The sequence below is a fragment of the Lithobates pipiens genome, unplaced genomic scaffold (genome assembly GCF_037356315.1).
Source record: "Lithobates pipiens isolate NorthernLeopardFrog02 unplaced genomic scaffold, aLitPip1_a1.2 Scaffold_18, whole genome shotgun sequence".
Taxonomy (NCBI): Eukaryota; Metazoa; Chordata; class Amphibia; order Anura; family Ranidae; genus Lithobates; species Lithobates pipiens.
This window is the reverse complement of record NW_027507758.1, coordinates 105,429,361-105,454,212: the sequence shown is the minus strand read 5'-3', so window position 1 is coordinate 105,454,212 and position 24,852 is coordinate 105,429,361. Positions and strand designations below refer to the sequence as shown.

The window sequence follows — 24,852 nt, the reverse complement described above, 5'->3', positions numbered from 1 at the left end:
ACGCCGCCACCGAAGGAACAAGGAGGCGCGCACATGATCATGCGCATTCCCTGTTTAAATGGGAGGACGTCATATGACGCCCTCCCGCCACAAGAGCCGTGCCGCCTGCCCATCAACTAGATAGAGTACTGGGAATGGGGAATGTTGGAAGGAAGAATGAGGGCCATTCTAGAGGCACAGTCTAATGGACGTGGTAGGTGTGTCTTTGTGGATAATAGTGTTTTGTAATGTCTTCAGCACAGCAACATTGCCGCAAGCTTCATAAGCTGACAGTATCGGTTGCTATGTGTCCTTTTGTTCAGCCTAAGCTTTTTTTTTTTTTTGTAGCTGTGAAAGTCATGTGGGGGCTCAGTCTGGATCCAAGAAGATGCTTTTCAGTGCATGTCAACTTCTCTAAGCAGTTACCTAAAGGCATTGTATGCTTTAAATGATATTATTGTTTTACCTAGGTATTGGTGTTCTATTCCTTGTGTCATTTGTTGCCTTATCTAGACTTGTGATGATGGGCTTATATGTTGTGGCTGCAGTTTGTAGTGTCATGGTCGATCGATTTCCCGGTGTCTGTGTATTCATTCACCTAGCTTGTCCCATTTCGCTAAAAGGACAGGCAACTTCTTGTTCTGGATCTCACAGCGTACAGTCCATGTCTTGCCATTTCCTCTGTGTTGCATTACAAATAATGTAATGAAATACTGCATTATAATAATTCTAGGTTCACCTTTTTAAAGCGGAAGTTGATGCAAAATCTAAAATCCCTGCATTTATAGACACCAGTGATCTAACACTAACCTCTCTATCCCTGTAAAGATAAAGTGAGTATACATACCTTTTTGGAAGCCGATCTGATCCACCTTGACCGGATCCCACGCAGAGCTGTCAGCTGCAGCTTCACTGTGGAGGTGGGTGCAGAGGAGACGAACGACCATGTATGCCCCACGGGTGTTGTTCCCATTCATTTCACATGTATGCCCCACGGGTGTTGTTCCCATTCATTTCACATGTATGCCCCACGAGTGTTGTTCCCATTCATTTCACAGCCGTTATCGGCCGTGTCCCCTGCAGAGCTTCCGCCGATGGGGAACGGGTCGGAGCTGATCAGATCGGCTTCCAAAAAGGTATGTATACTCATTTTTTCTTTACAGGGATAGAGAGGTTAGTGTTGGATCCCTGGTGTCTATAGATTCAGGGATTTTTGTTTTCTTATATGGACTTCCACTTTAACCACTTGCCACCAGTATAATGTACTGCCACAGAAGGCCACTACTGTGCCGGATTACGTACCCAGAAGGGATCCGACACTTCCAGGTCTGGGGAATGCATGCCCTCTGTAGGCGACCTGCTCACGCAGTGATTATATACATATTGATCTGCGGGTACCGCAGACTCTGTCCGCCGGCACCTACTGATAGTTGGGCAGAGAGCCAGAACATCGATCTGCCTATGTAAACATTCTGTCAGAAGGGAAGGCATGAATCCTGTGTAACTGCAAATTAGGAACATGGATCTATGCCTTCCCCTAGAAAAAGAATCTCCCACAGTACACAAATACTTGCTAGGCACAAAGTTAACCCTTTGATCGCTCCCTGATGTTTAAAACCTTCCCAGCCAGTGTCGCTTGTACAGTGACAGTGCATATTTTTAGCCCTGACCACTGTATTAGTGTCACTGGCCCCCAAAAAGTATCAGTGTCCGATTGTCCACCGCAATATGGCAGTCCTGCTAAGACACTGATCACTGCTACTACCAGTAAAAAAAAAAAAAACATAGTTTGTAGCTATAACTTTTGTACAAAAGGGCTGGGCGATTCTCCCCCCCCCCCCCACACGAAAAAAAATTGCGATTGTTATAAAAAAAAAAAAAAAAAAATTATTTTACGTTTTCGAATCTATTTTTTTTTTTTTTTTTATTATATTAATTAAAGTGGATCAACAAACAAAATTGCAAACCCTTTCTCTAAGGCCCCTTTCACACTGGTGCGGTTTTCAGGCGCTAAAAATAGCGCCTGTGTAGTGCCTGAAAAAAGCGTCCGCTTTCACCTGGAGTGTTGCGCTAGCGGGACGGTGAAAAAAGTCCTGCTAGCCGCATCTTTGGAGTGGTGAAGGAGCGGTGTATTCACCGCTCCTACCCATCGAAGTCTGCAGCGGCGCTTTGCGGGCGGTTTTAACCCTTTTTTTGGCCGCTAGCGGGGGTTAAAACCACCCCGCTAGTGGCCGCATACCGCCGATTAAAACTATGGTAAAGCGCAGCAAAAAATAGATAAATACATTAATACACATACTACAGGAGAGGGCCAGAGAGTGCAGACATACTGCAGGAGATTACGAGAGACTGCGGACATACTGCAGGAGATTACGAGAGACTGCGGACATACTGCAGGAGATTACGAGAGACTGCGGACATGCTGCAGGAGATTACGAGAGACTGCGGACATGCTGCAGGAGATTACGAGAGACTGCGGACATGCTGCAGGAGATTACGAGAGACTGCGGACATGCTGCAGGAGATTACGAGAGACTGCGGACATGCTGCAGGAGATTACGAGAGACTGCGGACATGCTGCAGGAGATTACGAGAGACTGCGGACATGCTGCAGGAGATTACGAGAGACTGCGGACATGCTGCAGGAGATTACGAGAGACTGCGGACATGCTGCAGTAGATTACGAGAGACTGCGGACATGCTGCAGGAGATTACGAGAGACTGCGGACATGCTGCAGGAGATTACGAGAGACTGCGGACATGCTGCAGGAGATTACGAGAGACTGCGGACATGCTGCAGGAGATTACGAGAGACTGCGGACATGCTGCAGGAGATTACGAGAGACTGCGGACATGCTGCAGGAGATTACGAGAGACTGCGGACATGCTGCAGGAGATTACGAGAGACTGCGGACATGCTGCAGGAGATTACGAGAGACTGCGGACATGCTGCAGGAGATTACGAGAGACTGCGGACATGCTGCAGGAGATTACGAGAGACTGCGGACATGCTGCAGGAGATTACGAGAGACTGCGGAGACATGCTGCACGAGATTACGAGAGACTGCGGAGACATGCTGCACGAGATTACGAGAGACTGCAGAGACATGCTGCACGAGATTACGAGAGACTGCGGACATGCTGCACGAGATTGCGAGAGACTGCGGACATGCTGCACGAGATTGCGAGAGACTGCGGACATGCTGCACGAGATTGCGAGAGACTGCGGACATGCTGCAGGAGATTGCGAGAGACTGCGGACATGCTGCAGGAGATTGCGAGAGACTGCGAACATGCTGCAGGAGATTGCGAGAGACTGCGAACATGCTGCAGGAGATTGCGAGAGACTGCGGACATGCTGCAGGAGATTACGAGAGACTGCGGACATGCTGCAGGAGATTACGAGAGGTTGCGGACATGCTGCACGAGATTACCATAGACTACAAGCTTTAATCAGATACGATAGAAGTCGCAAGACTTCTATATACTGCTAATGAGAAAAGACATTTAGCAATTTTTATTTACTGAAATAATTGCATTTCCATGTTCTTTGGGAGACCAGATATAGTGAATGCAGGGTCCTGGGTTTAGAAACACTTAATACAGCTGGTGACAAAAATAATCCACAGGCACTTTTGGTAGTTTTTAATTAATAGTTTTTAATTAGTCTTCCTCTTACATCTCGTGCTAAGTTTACAATTCTTGCCGCTGTGATCCCATAGTGCGGCTGCTAGTTTGAAGCGTACTATTAGGATTTGGAAGCAGAACGGATTATACCATGTACATTTGTGGAGAGCCTGCTGTCGCCCTATCCCCGCACAGAGGGTGGTATTGCTGCAATCTGTCATGCAGCCTTCTTTACCAAAATTCCTAATGTACATACACTGGCACCTCTGCTATGTATTTAATGGGGTCTGGGATAACCTTCATTCTCTAAGAATATAACACTTATCAAAAATACAGGACGCATTAGGCAGTAGGCACATTGATTTCTGTTACTTATATTTATATATACACAGTATCTAGCATGTGATTGCACTCTATTTAGATATTGTTTTAAAGGGAAACTATATTGGTTTTGGCCCAGTTGTATTTTTTTTTTTGATACGCAAATTGGGGCGGCAGGGTGCTTATGGTATGTAGACATCTCAACACTTACATTTCTATAAATTCCTGATCCTTAGGTGGAGTGCAGTCGCTTCTGCTTTGGAAGTTGAATATTTTTAATTCAAAAAGACTGAGGGCCGGTTCACACAGGGGGCGACACGAGGCGACACGACTTGCCGCGCCGCGACCTGACAAGACGCCCCCGTTCTGTACTACGGAACCGTTCTAAGAGGAGCGACTCGAGTCGCTCCGACTTAGAAAAAAGGTTCCTGTACTACTTTTGGGTGACCTCGGGCGACTTGCATTGACTTCTATACAGAAGTCATTTGCAAGTCGCCGCTGAGGTCGCGGCAGGTCGCGGCATGGCAAGTCGTGTCGCCTCGTGTCGCCCCCTGTGTGAACCGAGCCTGAAGATCAGAAGGGGAAATGCATGTTTCTTTTAAAGGAAATATTTATTTTAAAGGAAATGGAACCCTCCTGCTGCTCCTTTCCTTCTGCAAATGCTTGTTGCCTGGTTGTCATTCTGACCCTCTTCAATACTTTGGGTCACATGCCTGGAACGAACCTACAGATAAGGACTTATGCCTTAAGGCCGGCCATACCTGGTTTGAATCACGGCTGGTTCAGCAGGAACCGGCTGAGATTCGAACCGTTAATGGGAAGATTGATCGGTCCAGTTTCTCTTGCGATTATCGCTAGCGGCTGCTATAACCGCTAGCAATAATCACTGTTTTCTCCCAGTGGGGGACGGCTTCCCCAACCTGGAGAAGACAATTGCTGATTCCCCTGTCAACATTATCTATGTTAATGCGGGAATCAAGCAAATTTCTTTCCTGCAGTCCATGGTAGCAGAAAACAAATTCGCACCTTAGGCCAGCTTTACATGGTTCAAATCTCGGCCTGTTCAGCAGGAACTGGCCATGGACCCTGAATGTTTACTCCAGTGCATGGGTTTCTGGTATTTAGCTGGAGGCAGAGGGCACAGGTGTCCATCCCTTCTGTTGGCAACCTGTCAAACTCTCAGAGGCTGATGACTGCTGTGGCTGGACAGGGCATCTAGAGGTATGAAAGGTTTAGGTCAGTAAGCCCCCAGGGATGAATGCCTATAATGCAAGAAGATTGCATTCTGGGAAGGGTTGCACCAATACTGGTATCGGTACCCATACCGATTATTTGCACAAGTATTGGTGCTCGTGCAAATGCACCGATACCTGAAACCAATACTTTCAGGCTTGGTTCTTTGAGTCTCAGTGGATCTCCCCTATTGACAACTGAAGAGTTAAAGAAGTCCAGTAATTGGAGTTGTAAAAAAAAAAAAAAAAGCAGCCACAATGTTTATTAACAAAAGAAGAAAGTTAGTTGCACTAAAAAAAAAGTGAAATAACTGATAACCAATCGGTATAAATATAAATGTGAATCTTACAGTAAAAATTGAAAATTCCAGCAAAGTGTATGTATGTATGTATATGTATATGTATGTGTGTATATATATTCACTTTGCTGGAATTTTCATGCCGATTGGTTATCAGTTATTTCACTTTTTTTTAGTTTTATATATATATATATATATATCACATATATATTATACAAACGGGGATAAAACAAATCAAGTCCAAGTGAATAGCCTAGTAGGTAAAGTCCACAGGTACACCTGCTGAAAGGTGAGTGATGAGAAATTCTAATGTACGTGTAATCGTCCACCACCACGTGCTAAACACCACATAAGTTATGCCCTTACCAGAGGGCAGGCAATGAAAGCCTGCAGCTATAAACCCTAGCCCGGGCCTTTATCCAGATATCTGGAGTCTGTGACAACCTGCAGCCGATAGACCAGTATGGATATGGATCCACGGATTCCCGATGGTAAGTGGTTGTCACTCAGAAGCAAAAACAAGGGGGCTTCCCATAGTGAAATACTCCTTTACTGCCACTTCCAGCAACGTCTCCTCTCTACTTGGCATTGCTGACAGCTGAAGTGAAAACAAGAGAGTTGTAGTAGGTATCGGTAATTGGTATCGGCGAGTACTAAAAATAAAAAAGTATTGTGCATCCCTAATTCTGGGCATGGTACCTCTATTGCTCCAACACTATGCATGCTGCTGTTTGCTGGTTATCGTGTTGCCCATAGCGTGACATCTCGGTTGATTATTTTGCAGTTAGGCATTTGCCAATTTTCCGTGACTTAAACACAAAGCTTGCCAATGTTCTATTATATACAGTTCCTGTGGTAATTCCAGGACTCATAACTTCAGAGATAATTTTTAGCACAGCTTTACTTTCCTTCTGCTTTCAAACGGTGGAACTGCCTGTTCTCCAAGGTCATACTTTAAACAGTACGTTGTGTGTTTTCCTCTGCAGTTGTTAGTGCTAATAATGCAAGATTGCAGATTCAAATTTCCTGCGTACATTTACAGAAAAAGTCTCTATTATGCCTCTTTGTAAATGGAGAAAAAGATTTTATATAGTACCAATCGGTTTTAACTGGGCTTTAGACTTGGTACAGCTATATAGACACATACACACACTCTATCTAGATTTAGTGGTTGAGGTATGGAGAGTTCCAATGTTGCAACACATACTAAGTCTGGCCATACACAATACAATTTTCCGATTCAATTTCCTTTAGATTTCCCTTCAACTATATAGTGCAAGGGCCTGCCTGATTGTATACAAATTGAAAGGTTTTAGGTTTGACCTCATATATTATATGGTTTTGGTAAATCTAAAGGAAAGTTGAACAGGAAAATTGTATAGTGTATGGTAGAGCTGCACAATTAATCGTCAATCGTTATCACGATCTTGACTAAAGTGTTTCACAACTCTTTCTAAAAATTTTCTCTGCTCTTCTGAAGCCCTCAAAAAAAGGAAGAGAAAAACTGGGAGAGAATCAAAACATTCTTTATCAGTTGAACTTAAGTATAAACATTTAACAATCTGTCAATGGAATAGACTTTGTGTGTAAGTGAAAAAAGTTTAACCACTAAACCTTTTTCTGACATTTGTTGGTTTCAAGTTAAAGCGGAGGTCCACCCTAAAATGGACCTCCGCTCATCGGAATCCCCCCCCTCCGGCGCCACAATTGGCACCTTTCAGGGGGGGAGGGGGGTGCAGTTACCTGGATAATCCAGGTAACTGCACCCACTTCCGGGATAGCTGTCTGCGGAAAGGGGCGTAGATTACGCCCCTTTCCGCAACTGCCCGCCCCTTTGCGCAAGTGCCCCGCTGCCTGCTGGGAAACGCACAGTTCCCAGAGGCAGCGGGGACCGCCCGGATTGCGCCGCGCGGCTCGCGCATGCGCAGTAGGGAACCAGGAAATGAAGCCGAAAGGCTCCATTTCCTGATTCCCATACCCAAGATGGCGGCGGCAGGACCCGACAGACGACCTAGCGATCGGCTTCGGGTGCCGACATCGCGGGCGCGCTGGACAGGTAAGTGTCACTATTTTAAAAGTCAGCAGCTGCAGTATTTGTAGCTGCTGGCTTTTAAAAAAAAAAAAAAAAACGCGGAGTCCCGGTGGACTCCCGCTTTAAAATGATTTTTTTTTTTGCTAGAAAATTACTTGGAACCCCCAAACATTATATATATATATATATATATATATATATATATATACATTTTTTTTTGTAGACACCCTAGAGAATAAAATGGTGGTTGTTGCAATATTAGTATAAGTATAATTTGAAAGATTTTACATCGAGAGGATCATGAGAGAATTGTGATCTTTTTATTCTAAGCAAAAAAAAAAATTGTGATTCTCATTTTGGCCAGAATCGTGCGGCTCTAGTGTATGGCCAACCTAAGTGATCATACTAATCTAATCTAAGTGGTCTTAATGCTCTGAAACAGGAATGTCTTCAAAACCAATAAATTACCTACCTGTTTTTCATATGTTAATGACTATTTAAACATATTTTAGGCTCTATGCACACTATGACTTAAAAAACTCTGGGTGTAAAACGCTCATAATAGCGTTTTTTGTACCAGCTTTTAGCAGCAGTTAGGAGCCTTCGGTGTTTTTTTGTTTTGTTTTTTTCTCCCAAAAACACAATAAAAGGATTGTTTTCTGCTCCTAGAAGCTGACGCTTCAAAAATGCTTCTGGACTAAAATAGTGTGCATGGACACATAGGATAACCCTGTTTGCTTCTAGGAGCAGAATTATTTTCATTTGTTATTTAATATACATGTACAAATCCAAATGTTTGGCAATAAAATCACATAAACGCCCAGAACATTATATATTTTCTGAAAGCAAAGGCCCTGTAGAATAAAAAGGTGATCATTGCAAATTTTTGTTTCACGTGATATTTGCACAACTTTTGTATACGCAAATTTTTACGGGAAAAAATTAAATAACATTTATTTTATTGCAAAACCACACCATATATACCCATTTTTGGTTAAAAATATAAAAGATGAGGTTGCATCACGTAAATACCTAATATTTTATGTTTTAAAATTGTGTGCGTCCATGATATCAGCAAAAATGATGGTACTCATAAATCACCATAGGTGACGATTTAAAAGCCGTTATAGCTCATCAATTTAGAGTTAATTTGAAGCACTTGTGCTAGAACTGTTGTTCTCACTCTGACGTTCTTGGCGATAAGTCAAGTGTGGTGTGACCACAGTTTTCATACACATATGCACCCTGGGCTTGCATTTGCGCAGGTGTGTGGGGCATCGGGGGTTTTGGCAATTTTATTTTCCTTTTTTTTTATATATATATATATATATATATATATATATATATATATATATATATATATATATATATATATATATATATATATATATATATATATTTTTTTTTTAATCTTTTTATTTATTATTATTATTTTTTTACCGTGATTGCTATCACAAGGGGTTAATAAACCCCATGTGATAGCATTGGGCAGGGGACAGGTACTCCTTTTTGGAGACCTTGGGGTGCATATGAAACCTGTAGTGACATCGCTTCCAGTTTCATTGTTTTGCATGTGAGATCGAGGGATGGATTTTCCTTGGTCTCACTGCAGTCTCTCAACCCCCCTCTGGCAGATGTGTTCCCGGGCGTTGGTAAGCATGAGACAGCCCCGGGAACCACAAAAGGGGGTGGGTCGTCTGCGTTGGGGTGGGGAGGTTACCGTGCGGTCGGGAGCTATGGATCTGCCGCATCACTTTTACTTTGAAGCAGAGAGCCGGCTCTACAAAAACCACACTTGTGAACAAAGGTTCACTCTTTGGACCTACATAGTACATCCAAAGAGCTGAACTGGTTTAGGCTAGTGGGCATGGAGCCTTAGGTTGTTTACAGTAGAGTCTTCCTAGTTGTACAAGTGCATTCATTATTTTTGGCCTGGGAAAAACTATAATTACTTTGAATGCTGACCCGTTGAAACAAAACTAATGACCTTTTTTTTTTCTCTCCCCCAGGTGTAACAATTCTCTGTACTCTCAACGATACAGCATGGAACCAGAGATTATCCGAATGTACTCTTCATCCCCCCCGCCTCTTGACAGTGTCGCAGATGATGATGAAGATGACGAGTTTGGAGAGTTTGGAGGATTCTCTGAAGTCAACAACTCTGGAATGGGATTTGCAGACTTTGATACCGTTAATTTTCCTAAAGCGCGAGAGGACTTCATCCCATCAAAACACTTTTTGCCGATACACGATTACACCGATAGCTCTGTAAATAACTTTACTAGCCTTACCTCGATTAAAGCTGGTGAGAATGTCTCTGAAATCAGTAGTTCTAAGAAGGGACTTTCATCTGTGTTTGAATCAATCACCAACCATGAAACCACCCAGTTCAATGATGCTGCACTTGATAATAAAGGGAGCTCAGGGGAGATCGAAACACAGTTGAACTCTGAAACCCATGTTTCTTCTATTGACAACGCGGATTTGGTATCTGGAGGCCAGGATCAAATGGTTAGCACTTGTAATGGTGAGAAAATACATGGTCCAGAAAATCTAACCAATGGGTTTACAGTGGTAGATTCTGCTAACCCTCAGGGATTACAAGATGTGGACGGTATGGGGCACTCAAAGGGATTCAAGTATATTAGTACTCATAGTACAGATTTAAGCATAGACTTTTCACCATCCAGCCCTGGTGATGATTTTGCAGAATTTGCCACATTTTCAAGTAAAGACACTGTAGACTCGGATGTTACAGAGCAGCAAGCACACATAGGTTTGTGTGAAGAACAGACTCCAAGTACTAAACTTAATACTAAATTGAGTAGATATGAAGATGGAATTATCTCTGCTCCAAGGGAAGTACTTAATGAATCTGTCTCTCAAGACAGAATAAACTCTGATTTATCATCCGTCAATCCTCCTCTAGAACAGGATACACTAACATTTGGCAGTGTTCCACTTCCTAATTCCATGGCACCTGAAACTAGTATATCTGATAGTATGCACTTACCGGATACCAAAACAACTCCTGGACTTACACTAAGTTATAATGAAGATGCGTTACAAAGTTTTGATGATGATGGTTCTTTAGCACATGAAAATTCACTGGATAGAAAAGAGCTGGTGCTCGATTTAAATAAAGAAAATGAGAATACCAATATTGGGAATATTTCTCATGATCAATCAGAGTATGATGGCTCATTTGGAGATTTTAATGCTGCTACTGAAGAATCACCTCCACCTTTAACGGACAACAGCGACTCAAGTAATGAACACTTTCATGCACCTTTAGACTTGGCTATGAATGAGTTGGAGGATGATTTTGGTGACTTTAAGGATACAAACATTGGCTCTTTTCATGAAGAACAGATCATAAATTCAGAAGAACCGTCGTTGCCCAGTGCTGCTGAAGAACAGTCTCCGCAAAAGCCCAGTGAGGAAACGGATGAGTTCAGTGACTTTGGTAATTTTGTTTCTTTAGAGAAAAAAGACTGGAGTACTGTGCAAGACTCTAATGATTTTGCTGAGTTCGGTACAGCAGACAGTTTTCCACAGCCTCCGGAATGGAATGCATTCGAGGGTGACCAGGAAGAAGGTTCATCATGGGCTGCGTTTGAAGATAGGAAAACAGATTCCCAGGCCAAGTCTGATGACTGGCAGTCCTTTAGGACAGATGTGCCCTCTAGTACTGATAATCAGGTCATAAATTCAGAAAGTGTTGACTTGCCTGCATTTCATGTCTCCGAGTCAAATTTAGTTTGTGAAGATTCAACACTTTCCTTACAGGTAATTAATAAACATGTGCACTTGTTTTATCCTTTATGGCAGGGATCTACAAACTTTCTAAAGAAAGGGCCAGTTTACGGTCCTTCAGATGGATTGTGCCCAGTGGGAGTAAATAATAGAGCTACACGATTAATCGCCAAGAATCGTTATTGTGATTTTTTTTTTTTTTTTTTTTCCCCATTGCGATCTTGACAAAGGGTTTCCAGATCTTTGGTATGCAGAGAATTTTCTCTCTGCTCTCAGCCCTCAAAAGTCAAAGTCTGGGTAGTCTGCCAAGTTTTAAAACATTCCATCAGTGGAATGTTAAGTCTAAACCTTGTATCAATTTGTCTTTTACACCAAAGGAATAGACTTCTGTATGTAAATTAGGAACGTTAACCACTTAAACACTAAACCTTTTTCTGACAGTTGTTTTCAAGGTAAAATCATTTTTTTTTGCTAGAAATTGCTAGACATTACTTAGAACCCCAAAACATATATACAGTGGTTTTTGCAATATTTTATATCACACTGTATTTGCGCAGTGGTCTTTCAAATGCAATTTTTTTAGGAAAAAATGATTTTAAGAAAAAAAAAACTAACTAGTAAAATTAGCCCAAATTGCGTAATGTGAAAGATTTTACGCCGTGAGAATCATGAGAGAATCATAATCTTTTTATTATAAGCAAAAAAATTGTGATTCTCATTTTACCCAGAATCGTGCAGCTCTAGTAAATGATGCCAGAACTTTGGTATTAAGGGGAGACATAGTTGATGTTGGGAGAAGTAGTACCCCATTTTTGTTTTTTGTTGTCAGTGGCAGGAATTATGCCCCATTGTTAGTGTCAGTGGCGGGAAAAATGCCTCAAGGGCCAGACAAAGACAGTGGTGGAAGGTTCCTTTTGTCCCATGTGGATCCCTGGACAGCGGGGGAATATAAACTGAAAAAAAAAATGGTATGGTACCAATTTTTATAGGTTTATTGACAACCTGGGCCCTAAAATCTCTCCGCATGGGGTGTTTTGTATTTTAGGGTTCAGAGGTGCTTTGGAGAAACGATAGAGATGGAAATCTATAAGTATTGGCAGATATTAGCTGTAGTTTAGTATTATACTTTAATTGCTAATTTTATTTAGCATATGAAGTAGAATTTTTGGTATAATTGGGCAAGGCAAGAGAGCTTTAAAGATTTAATTAAAGGTCAGTTCATCCAAAATGGATATGGTATTTATTTATTTTCATATATATATTGGACACTCGAGCAGTGAGAGATCCTCTTTTCCTGTTTATCTTTAGATTTGGGTGTTCTGCAAACCTTTTATATGTTACATGTTCAAGTCCCTTATATTACTTTCTCCATAATATGGAGAAAATTAAAACATCCAACAGGAGAGTGGGAACCCCCTATAATGGTCATATCAGGTGTGTTCATCATCCATCTGGCAGATCAGTTGGTGTAAACAGACAGATGGTCTGTTTACTTCCGCCTGCCCATAGAGGAGAGCAGGCTGGATCTGTGTCTGCTCTGCATAAGCGTAGCGCACATGGACCAGCCATCTGGCTGCTCAGCGGAGATCAGCGGACAGAGTCTCCTCTGAGAAAGTAGACTGCAATGGAGACCACCTTGTGTATAAGGGATATTAGCCCTTGTACACACGGTCGGAGATTCAGACGGAATGTGTCCGATCGGACTGTATTGTCGGATAATCCGACTGTGTGTGGTCTCCATCGGACTGTTTCCGTCGGACCAAGTTTTCCAACTTATCTATAAAAATCTCTGACAACATGCTCTGATCGGACATGCTCTGATCGGACATGCTCTGATCGGACATGCTCTGATCGGACATGCTCTGATCGGACATGCTCTGATCGGACATGCTCTGATCGGACATGCTCTGATCGGACATGCTCTGATCGGACATGCTCTGATCGGACATGCTCTGATCGGACATGCTCTGATCGGACATGCTCTGATCGGACATGCTCTGATCGGACATGCTCTGATCGGACATGCTCTGATCGGACATGCTCTGATCGGACATGCTCCGATCGGACATGCTCCGATCGGACATGCTCCGATCGGACATGCTCCGATCGGACATGCTCCGATCGGACATGCTCCGATCATCTGTAGCCTACTCCGACAGACAAAGTGCCATGCATGCTCAGATCAAATTCCTAGACCAAAGCTATTGGCTACTAGCCTGAATGTAGTCCCGTCGTAACGAAATAACGTCGTCACGTTATGTACAATCGGATTTTCCGACAACTTTGTCCGACCGTGTGTATGCAACAGTTTCGGACAAAATCCCTCGGACAAAATCCAACGGATTTGGTTGTCAGAATGTCCGACCGTGTGTACAAGGGCTTAGACTGAGCAACTCCTGAATTTATTTAATGTGTCCAAAACAAAGCAAACAAAGGTATAGCTTCAAGACAACAGGACAGGGTTTGTAAACCTGCCCACTGATCTAACAGGACAGATTTTCAGTGGTTTTATGTACTTCTACAAGTTCCATATTAACTCACTTTTTTCCTTTTTCTTTTATGACTATTGAGAAACACAGGATGTCTTTCACCTTCAGGTTTTACTGCCGCTTACAAGAGAATTGGACAATAGCAAGCAAAAAAAAAAAAACTGTAGACCATGCAAGGATAACCTCTCCTTTTCCCACTAGCAATCTTCAACGATTTTATCTTCTATCAAGACTCCTTTCTACACTGCTGCTAGAGCTTTTACCTCCCATTTTAGCTATACATGCATCCTTTTGAAGTTCTGCATCTGGATCCCGTTGGGCTGCACGTTGTGGGGTTAGCCTGGAAATTACCTTTTGGGCTCTTGGTTTTGCGTAGAGAGCCTTACAGACTCTATTCTGGTAACAAGTTAGCTGAAGGGTATTTTCCAGCTCCAAAGATGTTGACATTGCCTCAGCGCTTATCTTTTCCCTGAAGACTCACTCACTGAGTTGGCTGGTCAGGCTGTGGATCAGAAGCTACCTCAAGTACATGGGTTGCTAGTTGTCCTTAAAATGATCTGTTTTCCACTGGTTTTCACTGCAACGTTTTTTAAGATGTGGGACTGAGCGCTGACATCCCACTCTTTTTTCCTGCCATACAGCATTGAGGAAGCGTATATCCCTGCTGCTGCTTTGCAAAGAGCCATAAGCAAATTTGATCTATTCATTGCTACCCACCTACAGTGATTCTGGTCACCTCCGGCCACCTAACTCTCACTCGCTATTAACTATCAGGGTTAAGGTTTTGTGATTACCTGAGGCCTAAGTCTTACATTTCTTTACCACCACATAGTTGCATGCCAGATTCTAGACATGAGGGTAAAATTCTTGATGCTGTACTGATTGCCCACAGGACACTTTCTACTGACAACTCCAGTGCTCATTGCAGTGTCCGTACTGATGAGGCAGGTGTCTACAGCTTGGAATCCTGTGGCCCTCTGCTCAAAATCTATCCTGTCTTGGGGTTTTTTTCCTAGCTCTGTTGGATGTTGCTGATTTTTTTTGGCCTCTTGGCTGGGGCTTTTACTGCAGTCATGCATGACAATATGTCCCATATTACCCAAATATTTTCAGACCCTGACTGTAGCCTTTGCTGCTGTTTATCCCTTGCTCATAGAATGTTTGGTGCAAATGATTGTAGTTTTAAGCTATAGTTGTGACAGATTGCTTCAGGTTTCCTATCTTATCTTCTGCATGTGTCTGCGGTCCATACACATGCACAGAACACTTTGGTTAGAGTGCTGGCCTGTGGAATCCTTGTCGAAAAAGTGTCTGACTTGCCTGGCTTTTTGAAGGACAATGTTTCTTCTGATCTACTCTAAATAACATTATCAAGGCTGTTACTGGTGGCCAGATTATTCCTCTTAAACCGGCTATAGACGGTTCAAATCTCTGCCGGTTCAGCAGGGAACGGACGAGATTCGAACCATGTATGGGCAGGCTGAATGTACCCAAGTTGATCGATCAACTTGGGTACAAGCCAGCCTGTCGGATTTTATTTGCGATAATTGCTAGCGGCTATTATAACCGCTAGCAGTGATCACTGTGTTCTTCTGGCGGGGACCCCTTCTTTCTGCACCTTGTGTTTACCAAGATGCTGTCCCAAGTAATATCCCTGCTTCATTCTCCTGGCATCCCTATTTTAAGATACTTAGAAGACCTTTTGTTAAAGGAACGGTCGACGCAAGCTTTGTCAGATCACATGGTTTTGACTCTCCAGACGTTAAAGCTTCAGATGGATCATGAACATTCAGAAATTGTCACTGGAACACTGACTCATTATTTGAAGTATCTATGTGTGTCCTGGACATGTGCAGATATTTCCTCAGATTAGGTGACCCGTCAGATTTTGTAATGGAAGTGACGTTCTGTCGCTACCACCTTCGTACGCCCCATACTCGTCCACAGTAAGGATACAGTGAGAAGGCGAGTGGACATCTTGTTACACCCACTGGAGTCTTGAATTTTACACTTTTTTTACCAGTAAACTTGGCTTATATAGTGAAATACAGTATTTAAAAATCTCACTGTTTAGATGTTGAATTTGAAAAGCAGAGGCAAGCCTGCTGATCTCATAGGTTTGCTAATCTGACAGAACACCGCTGCCACCTTCTCACTGTATCCTTGATGCAGATGAGTGTGGGGCTTACTAAGACAGCGGCGATGGAACATCCCTTCCATTACAAAATCTGACGGGTCGACTAATCTGATGAAACACAGGACATACAAAAAACACTACAGGAAAGAGTTCAGACTGTCTGATATTAGGTTTAATCTCTACAGACCAGGATTAATTTCACCCTTAGCTCTTGCATTAAGAGTCTTTGGTCTGATGGTAGCCCCCGTTTGAAGCAGTCCTGTTTTCCCAGTTTCACTCCAGATCTCTACAAAGCTGAATTCTGGTGTAATTTCGACAAGTCAATCAGTCTATGGACAAATCGATTCTTTTCCGGATCTGAAATCGATAGTCTTTCCTACCTGTCTTTGGGAAGATCCCTAGAATAGATATGAACTTGGGCTGTAAAGGAATCCTGTCAATACAAGGGATTTTGTTGTCTGAAGAGTCTCTTCTCCTTACCAACATCCTTGAACCGGAGACTTTTTCACTGTATTTGCAGCATCTGAAGGGTTCAGTCGCACAATGCCACAGTGGTGGCATAAATCAACCATCAGGAAGGAACAAGAAGTCTTGCCATTGCAAGAGAGTTAGTTTGTATCCTGTCCTGAGCAGAACCTAACATTCCAGCCTTGTCCACTGTGTACATCCCAGGCGTGGACAGTTAGCAGACAGAATTCTTCAGCTGGCAATGTTTGGACCCTGGGCAGTGGTTCCCGAACCCAGAGATGTTCTAGGACCTATATGGCAGATGCCAGTTGTGGATCTCCTGGCATCCAAGGTCAGCAGCAAACGGAACAGGTTTATCTTTAGGTACAGGAATTTTCTAGTGGAAGCAGTACCCTGATGTATGCCTTTCTTCCCCTGGTGTATGCTTTTCTTCTCCTGAAACTTCTTCATTATCTGTTTCACGGATTGAGGATGAACAGCATCTCAAAGCTCTTCATGATGATCTTCAATGCTCCAGACTGACCCAGGCAGATGAGGTATAACAACCTGCTAAAAGCCCTGGTAGATGCTTTACGGGTTCTACCAGATCATCCAGAACTTCTGTGTCAGACAGATTTACCATCCTGCTTCACAGTTGTTGTTGCTAGTTTCTGAGATATTGGCATCTCTGAATTACTGATTACTTCAGTGTTAAAATTTAGGAAGCCCACTTGCCACAAGTTTTTATTGGACATGGAGGGCATATTTCACTTGGTGTGGGTCTCAAGACTTTCATGCTAGGTGGTCTATACATCTTCCATACATCTAGGTCTGGACCAGCATTTGGAACTCGGCTCTGTTAAAGGTCCGTTTTCTGCCCTTATTATCTTTTTTTAGAGGCCATTCGCCTCACTCCTTTTTTTTTAAAACCTTTGTACAGTAGGTCTCCATTGCAGCTCCCCCATTTGTTCCCTTATGAATCCATGGGATCTAAATCTGGTTCTCTCTGTGCTTCAGTAACCACCGTTTGAGCCCATTTGAGACATTCATCTCTCTACTCTCTCACACAAAATGGTATTCCTTGTAGCCATCATCCCTGCAAGGGGAGCGTATGAACTGGTGGCCTTATCCTGCAGGTAGCCTTTGTTTGTTTTGTAAGTGGTTTTGGTGCCCAGGACTCCCCTTTTGCCAAAGGCTCCTTGCACATGGTGGTGTCTTGCTGCTGTGCGTCCCTCCTGGTGTGTTTGTGCATCCAGGCGAAGCTATTGCAGACTGCGGCTAAATGGGGCTGAATGCTGCACCAAGTGGAACTCTAGTTTAGGGCCCTATGTATTCTCAGTTCCCAGATTTGCAAGCCTACCACCTGTCTTTCTGTTTACACAGGTAAATTTTGTGGGCACATCCTGGTGTTCGGGTCGGTTGTTAAGTCCCTCTGGTGGCTCTTCGAGTTCTAGGCAGTTCCCAGTTTTCTACTATTTCTTGGGCCTATAAGCGTTTGTTTGCTTCTGGACATTCCAAACATGAAGGATCTTTTGTGTCCCTCATGGAATGAAACAGTACAAAAATCATATTTGCTGACTGAAATCCTCTTCTTCGGGTCCATTGAGGGATCCAGGTCCCTCCCCTCTGTTTGTGATGATGTTCTCAGTACTGCTTTGCTACAAAACTGAGACACACTGGTAATGGAGGGGTTCGCCTAGTCTGCCATACAGTTTTTTGTTTACAGGCATCCAGTCCTCCTGTAGATGGCAGTATAACCCAAGAGTGAAAGACTCACTGTGTTCCTCAGTGGACTGCAAGAGAACGGTTGGTGGGTAAGGTATGTATTTTTGCTGACAATACAAAGGTGTGTGTGGCATTTACCCCTGAAGGAGCGGCTCGTGTCTAGGGGTTTCCCGTGGTAGATGGCCCAGAAACTTTAGAGACTGACGACAGATCCGCTTAAAGGGATTTTTATTTGTTAAAACCTAGTTAACAACAGTCTCTAGTGTAGGATCAGAGGGTTAGGTGAAAAGTCCAGCTACTCTTAGTATCAAAGTCAGTAATGAAGAACTTTCTTACTTTGAATAAATCCAGAGAATAGCCATTCACAGCTGGATGTTTACTCTAGTTGGATAGTCCGTCTCTCACAAGGCCTAGCAGCCAACAGGGTGCTTAAATCAGTAACAAGTCTCTGCCACAGATTTCCTTGTAGAGCATGTAGGAATAAGTCTCTGCCACAGACTTTGTTGTAGAACAAGAACAAGGAAACTTGAATACTTGTAGAACGCTCGTGTGGTACCAGCATCTTGCAGCCAGTCTGGCAATAAAGCGCGAGATAGGATTCACTTGGGTCCTTCAGCTTTACCAGGCTCTTGCTAAGAAGCCAACCCTTGCGTGGCCTTCTTCTGAAGAGTCCTCCCCTGGATAACTACGCAGTTGCTGAGCCTCTCCACAACCCGAGACGGCACCGGACCACCTCAGAATCCTTTCCTTCGTTTCCTTACCTCGGGCTAGCCAGCCCCGAGACATAAAGTTGGGTGGATCTGCACCCCAGGCCATAGGCGTCCTGGGGGCTGGTCAGGAGGACCAGGACCATGGTGTCAGAACATACTTCTGGACCGAAACCACGTGACATCCGCATCTTAAGTACCCTCTCCCAGAAAGCACAGCAAGAGTGACACTCCCACTGGGCTGGCTCAGAGAGAAAGTAACCTTAAAGCACCCAACCAGACTGTGTTTCCATGCCTGCCAGACGAGACAGCGCCCCCTATGGCCAGGCTGAACACCCTATAGTCCAGTCAGACTGATGCTGAGGTCAAAATTTGGAATCATTATACCCAAACCTAACTGCAGTTCAGGTAACGTTAAATTTCAAAATGCATAGCGTGTGCTCGTCAGCAGCCGGCGCTACATGTGCAATGGATGGAAGGTTGGTCAAAGCAGTGGGAACTGCAGTTCAATGTGTCTAAATGTAAAATAATGCATTTGGGGGTACTTGTCTCAGATGATTGCAAAATGAGCAAACAGTGTGGCCAGGAAGTGGGGAAAAATGAATATAATTCTAGGGATGCATCAGGTCCTAACTTCCCTATAAAGATCTTAATTTAGACCTCATTTAGAATAATGTGTCCAATTATGGAGACCTCACTTACAAAAAGATATTGAAAAGGATCGAAGGAGCCCAATGGTGAAAGGTCTGAAATATAAAACCGATCAGGAAAGACTTGAGAAACTTAATCTGTACAGCCTGAAGGGAAAGGGGAGACGGGATTAAAGCCTTTAAATACATCAAGGGGGTGAAGAAGGTTCAGGAGGGCAGTATTTTTATTATGAAGCCAAGATCAAGAACACATCAAATTTGGAGGAAAATTAAAAACTACGGTAACTTGGTACAAAAACTGATCAATTTTTGAAAACCTTGTACAGCCAGAGACCAGACTTTAAGGGCACAACATGAAACAAAACATCTCTAAAACAATTATATAACCGTTTATTATGCACATTTCAAAAATTATACAAGAGATTATTAAAAACAGGGGGAGGTGAACCCCAATCTGGGGTACATTTCCCTCTGTATCAACCAGTCTATTGGAAACAAGATGCCTATCATATGTCTAAAACCGTTCCACGTATATGAAGATATGTTCAAAGTGAACTTGTCCAATTCCAAAGTTCAACGCTTGCTTAAGGGTTTGACGTGTCCTGTGTAGGGATGCACCGAAATTTCGGCCGCCGAAACATATCGGCCGAAAATGGTGTTTTCGGCAAATTGCCGAAAGGAAAATCTTGCCGATAATGGGGCCGAAAATGGGGGCGGGCCTGTGCGGGGCTCCGCCCCCTGGTGCTGCCCATTGCACGGGTGTTTTCCTGGCTCGTCCTCTGTCCTCCGTCCTCCCTCCTCCTTTCCTCCTGCCCGACAGTGCGGTAATCTCCGTGTGTCACGGAGCTGTGCATTGAATTGCCTGGGCGGCTGCAGTAACAATGTCCCGCCTCCTGTGACAGACGGTACACTGATCCAATGGCGGGACATTGAATCAGCGTGACGTGATTACAGGAGGCGGGACATTGTTACTGCAGCCGCCCAGGCAATTCAATGCATAGCTCCGTGACACATGGAGATCACCGCACAGATCCGGGCATGGGTGAGGCTGCATTTAGACACTGCATAAGGGGGAAAGAGTGTGCCCAGGGCAAGCATTGCAGAGTTTTGTCCGCAGCTAAATCAAGTTTTTTGTGTCCACAATGCTGCTGCATCCAAAATTCATTTGTTTGCCTCTGAAACTATCTACCTCTGGCCACTTGTGTGAATGGAGCCATGCTATATAAACCAGGTCACAGGACAAAGGCTGTACTCACTTTATTGACCATATAAAAAAATAATAATAATCTTGATTTTGACCCAGCTAGGTTTTTATCGCCATGTGATAGAATGGGGAAGGGTTAAGTTATTGTTAGTAGAGGTAACGATATGAGCAATCCCAATAGAAGTCTGTTGGAACGGAACCAGGTAGCTTGCTTGGGGCCAGTTGACACCAGATGCAGTTCCGTGTGCTTTTTTTTTTTTTGCACAAAATGCATGCACAGTGTTTTCCATGCATTCCAATGGCTCTAGTTCACACCATGCAGTCAGTTTCCGCACCAGAAACTGACTGCATGGTGTGAACTAAAGCCATTGGAATACATGGAAAACACTGTGCATGTATTTTTATCAGGCAGGCTGCATCTGAGGGGAACTGGTGAGGCTGCTTTGATCTCCTGTACCATGCCTGCAGTCTCTGACCATCTCCTGTACCATGTCTGCAGTCTCTGACCATCTCCTGTACCATGCCTGCAGTCTCTGATCATCTCCTGTACCATGCCTGCAGTCTCTGACCATCTCCTGTACCATGCCTGCAGTCTCTGACCATCTCCTGTACCATGCCTGCAGTCTCTGACCATCTGCTGTAATATGTCCCCAGTCTCTGACCATCTGCTGTATGAAAATATTTTTTAAAAACTGTCATTTTCGGTATCGGTTTCGGTTTTCGGCCTAGTGTATTTTTCATTTTCGGTTTCGGCACCAAAAAACCCATTCGGTGCACCCCTAGTCCTGTGTCCGCCCGCTAGACTGGCACTTTACTTCTCTTTCCTGCACCGCCATATCTGTTGGCACACCCTAAGACCCCTTTCACACCAAGGGCGTTTTGCAGGCGCTATAGCGTTAGAAATAGCACCTGCAATCCGCCCTAAAACAGCTACACCATTGTTTGTAGTGTTCACACTGCAGCGGTGCGCTGGCAGGATGTCAGGAAAAGTCCTGCCAGCAGCTTCTTTGGAGCGGTAAAGGGGCGGTGTGTTTACTTCTGCTCCCCACTGAAATCAATGGGGCAGCGCTGTATTACTGCCGACAAAATGCCGTTATTGCGGCGTATTGCCAGCAGTTTTAACCCTTTCTCGGCCGCTAGCAGGGGCTAAAAGCAGTGGCTGAAATGTGCCGCAAATCCGACGGTAAAACGCAGCTAAAAATAGCGGCATTTTACTGCCGACGCTATGGGCTGTGTGGTGTGAAAGAGGTCTTATTGTTATGGTCCTGAAGAAACTACAACATATATCAAATTTGTTGATATTCGGAATAGGACAAGTTCACCTTGAGTTTTAGAATTCTGATAGGGGTTTATACAGGGAGAAAGGTTACCCAGACTGGGATTCACCTCCCCACGCTTTTAATAATCTTTTGTAAAAAAAATAATTTAAATGCGTATAATAAAGGTTATATAATTGTTTTAGAGATATTTTAGTTGTGCCCTTAGAGTCCGGTCTTTGACTGTACAAGGTTTTCTCTTGCCAGTTTTTGTATTTTTCTAGTTTCTTTCGGATGTGGCAAAGTGAAAGCTTCATTTTGATAACCTTATAAAGTTGTATTTTACTGAAATTTTAGTTAATGCCTGGAACAGACTTCCAACAGAGGTAGTGATTCAGACATTCTTGGGACAAACCTAGATCTATACTTGGACAAAAAAATGACCCCCCCCCCCCCCCCCAAAAAAGAAATAAATATGCAAAAACATGTATAAATAAAAAAAAAAAAAAAAAAAGGGCGGACTCGATGGACCACTTGATCTTTCGAAGATCGGTCAATTTTCTATGTTTCTAAGATTTTACAGGGAGTAAAAAAAACGGGGACCAAAAGACACGGAGGTACAATCCAGTCTGTCAGTTTTTACTTCTGCATGCGTAGTGAGACGGACAGAAATATCTTTGTGCATTTTAAATGTTTTCTGAAACCCTGAGCTGATTCTCACTTCTGCATTTTTAATGTAATGCAGATTATTTCCTCTTGCTTAATGTAAAGTAATCTAATAAATAGCTTTTACTACTGACATGACTGAAGCCAACAGAATTATAAGGAAATAATCAGGTAGTATAGGAGCTGGTTAACCATTCTTTAAAAGGTAACTTTACTTTTGTGAGAAAAAAGATAAGCAAAAAAAAAAGTAATATAGCATATACGGTTATGATCTTGTTAAAACAAAAAATATTGGTGGTACCTTCTCTCTAATAAAATATAATCAAAGAATATGGAATGGGACTTTTTAATAAGTACCAAACAACAATAAAAAAATTATTTTAAAGTTTTGTGAAGGAAGAAAAAAATATTTGTCATTCATGCAGTATAAAAGATTGCAGTCAAATACATCAATGGTTATATATGTCATGTGTGTATTCCATCAATAAGGATGTCTTCAATATCGGCCTGAAAAAAAGTCTTGGCGCGTTTCAACATCTTCATCAGGAGGTAAACAGTATATTCTGAAATACGGATTATGTAGGCATCCTTATTGATGGAATACACACATGCCATTTATAACCATTAGCTCGAGTCATAGTGTAATTGAATGTTTTCCAAATACCTTTCCTTTTCAATCTGCAGCAATGTGATTTTCTGTAAAAGGCAATGCAGTATGGCTACCTGGAGGCATTCTGTACACAGATAATGTACAGAATATCCCATGAAAATGTCTTTCTGCTTGTGTGATTTGGCTCACTGATTTTCTTAGAAGTCTGCAACAAGGTACAAGTCAGATTTTTGGTATCCCCCTGCAACAAAAATGTCATTTTTGGTGAGATTCTCCCAAAGGAAAATCACGTCTTGGGCCTCACGCATACTGCTCCTCCTAAACTCACATTTAGGAGCTTTTGGCATTTTTTTTTTTTGCCAAAGCCCCCAAACTCAACTCCGTAAAAGCTTACGGTATGTGTCCATGCACACATAGGCTTTTAGAGGAATTTAGGAGCAGCAGAGTTTTGAGGCAGTCAAAGCTCATCTACTGAATGCAGAAAAATCGCATTCAGCAGAGGAGCTTTAACCACTTAAGGACCGCCGCATGGCAATGTACGTCGGCAGAATGGCACCGACAGGCACAAGCATGTACGTGCTTGCCTTCCAGCGGGTGGGGGGTCCAATCGGACCCCCTCCCGCTGGCTGCAGCGGTTGGTTTCCCTTCAGGGGTGATCCGGGATGAGGGGATGGCTGTTGGTTTCTGGCCATCCCCTCTCGATCGCTCCTGGCGAATGAGAAGCTTCCCCCGCCTGTGTAGTGTAAACACAGGCAGGGAGGAAGTGATGTCATTCTCCTCGGGGCGGTCTTTTTGACCGGACTGCAAGGAGAACATATAGTAAGTGCACCAAACACTACACTGACATGTAGGTACACATAGGCACACAATTCCCCCGCCCCCATCCCCCTCCCAGTCACAGTGTCACTGATTGCAGTGATCATTTATTTACTGATCACTGCATTTAGTGTCAGTTGTGACAGTAAAAACTGTCAGGGCAGTTAGTGTTAGGTCCAGGGTAGCCCCCTACCCCCCAATAAAGGTTTAACCCCCTGATTGCCCCTAGAGTTAATCCTTTCACCCCCTTTTGCCAGTGTCACTAAGCGATCGTTTTTCTGATCGCTGCATTAGTGTCTCTGGTGCCGCTAGGTAGCTAGTTATTTTTTAGGTTCACCGCCAGGTTTTTATAGCGCTAGGTACCCCCATATACTACCCAATAAAGGTTTTAACCCCCTGATTGCCCCTAGTTAACCCTTTCGCCAGTGTCACTAAGCAATCATTTTTCTGATAGCTGCATTAGTGTCACTGGTGCCGCTAGGTAGCTAGTTATTTTTTATGTTCATCGCCAGGTTTTTATAGCGTTAGTTACCCCCATATACTACCTAATAAAGACCCCCTGATTGCCCCTAGAGTTAAACCTTTCACCAGCGATCACCGTATAAGTGCCACTGGTGACGCTGGTTAGCCAGTTAGTTATTTAGGTTCCCCGTCAGGTTTTTATATAGCGTCAGGGACCCCCTTATACTACCTAAAAAAAGATTTTAACCCCCTGATTGCCCCTAGTTAACCCTTTCACCAGTGATCACCGTATAAGTGTTACGGTGACTCTGGTTAGTTAGTTCGCTTTTTATAGCATCAGGGCACCCACCATTTATTACCCAATAAAGGTTTAACCCCCTGATCACCCAGCGGGTGATATCAATTAGGTTTTAGGGTCAGGGTCTGCATCACCCCAG

General features: G+C 43.4%; 1 protein-coding gene across 3 annotated transcripts in view; it reads left to right on the top strand.

Annotated features, from left to right (window-relative positions):
* AFTPH (aftiphilin) overlaps positions 1 to 24,852 on the top strand; it is a 107,943-nt gene that overhangs the window by 33,162 nt on the left and 49,929 nt on the right. For all 3 annotated transcript variants that reach the window (XM_077485965.1, XM_077485966.1, XM_077485967.1), the window contains exon 2: positions 9,500 to 11,279. In XM_077485965.1, coding sequence (XP_077342091.1) covers positions 9,534 to 11,279 — 1,746 coding nt within the window. In that variant the 5' untranslated portion in view covers positions 9,500 to 9,533. The remainder of the gene's footprint in view (positions 1 to 9,499; positions 11,280 to 24,852) is intronic.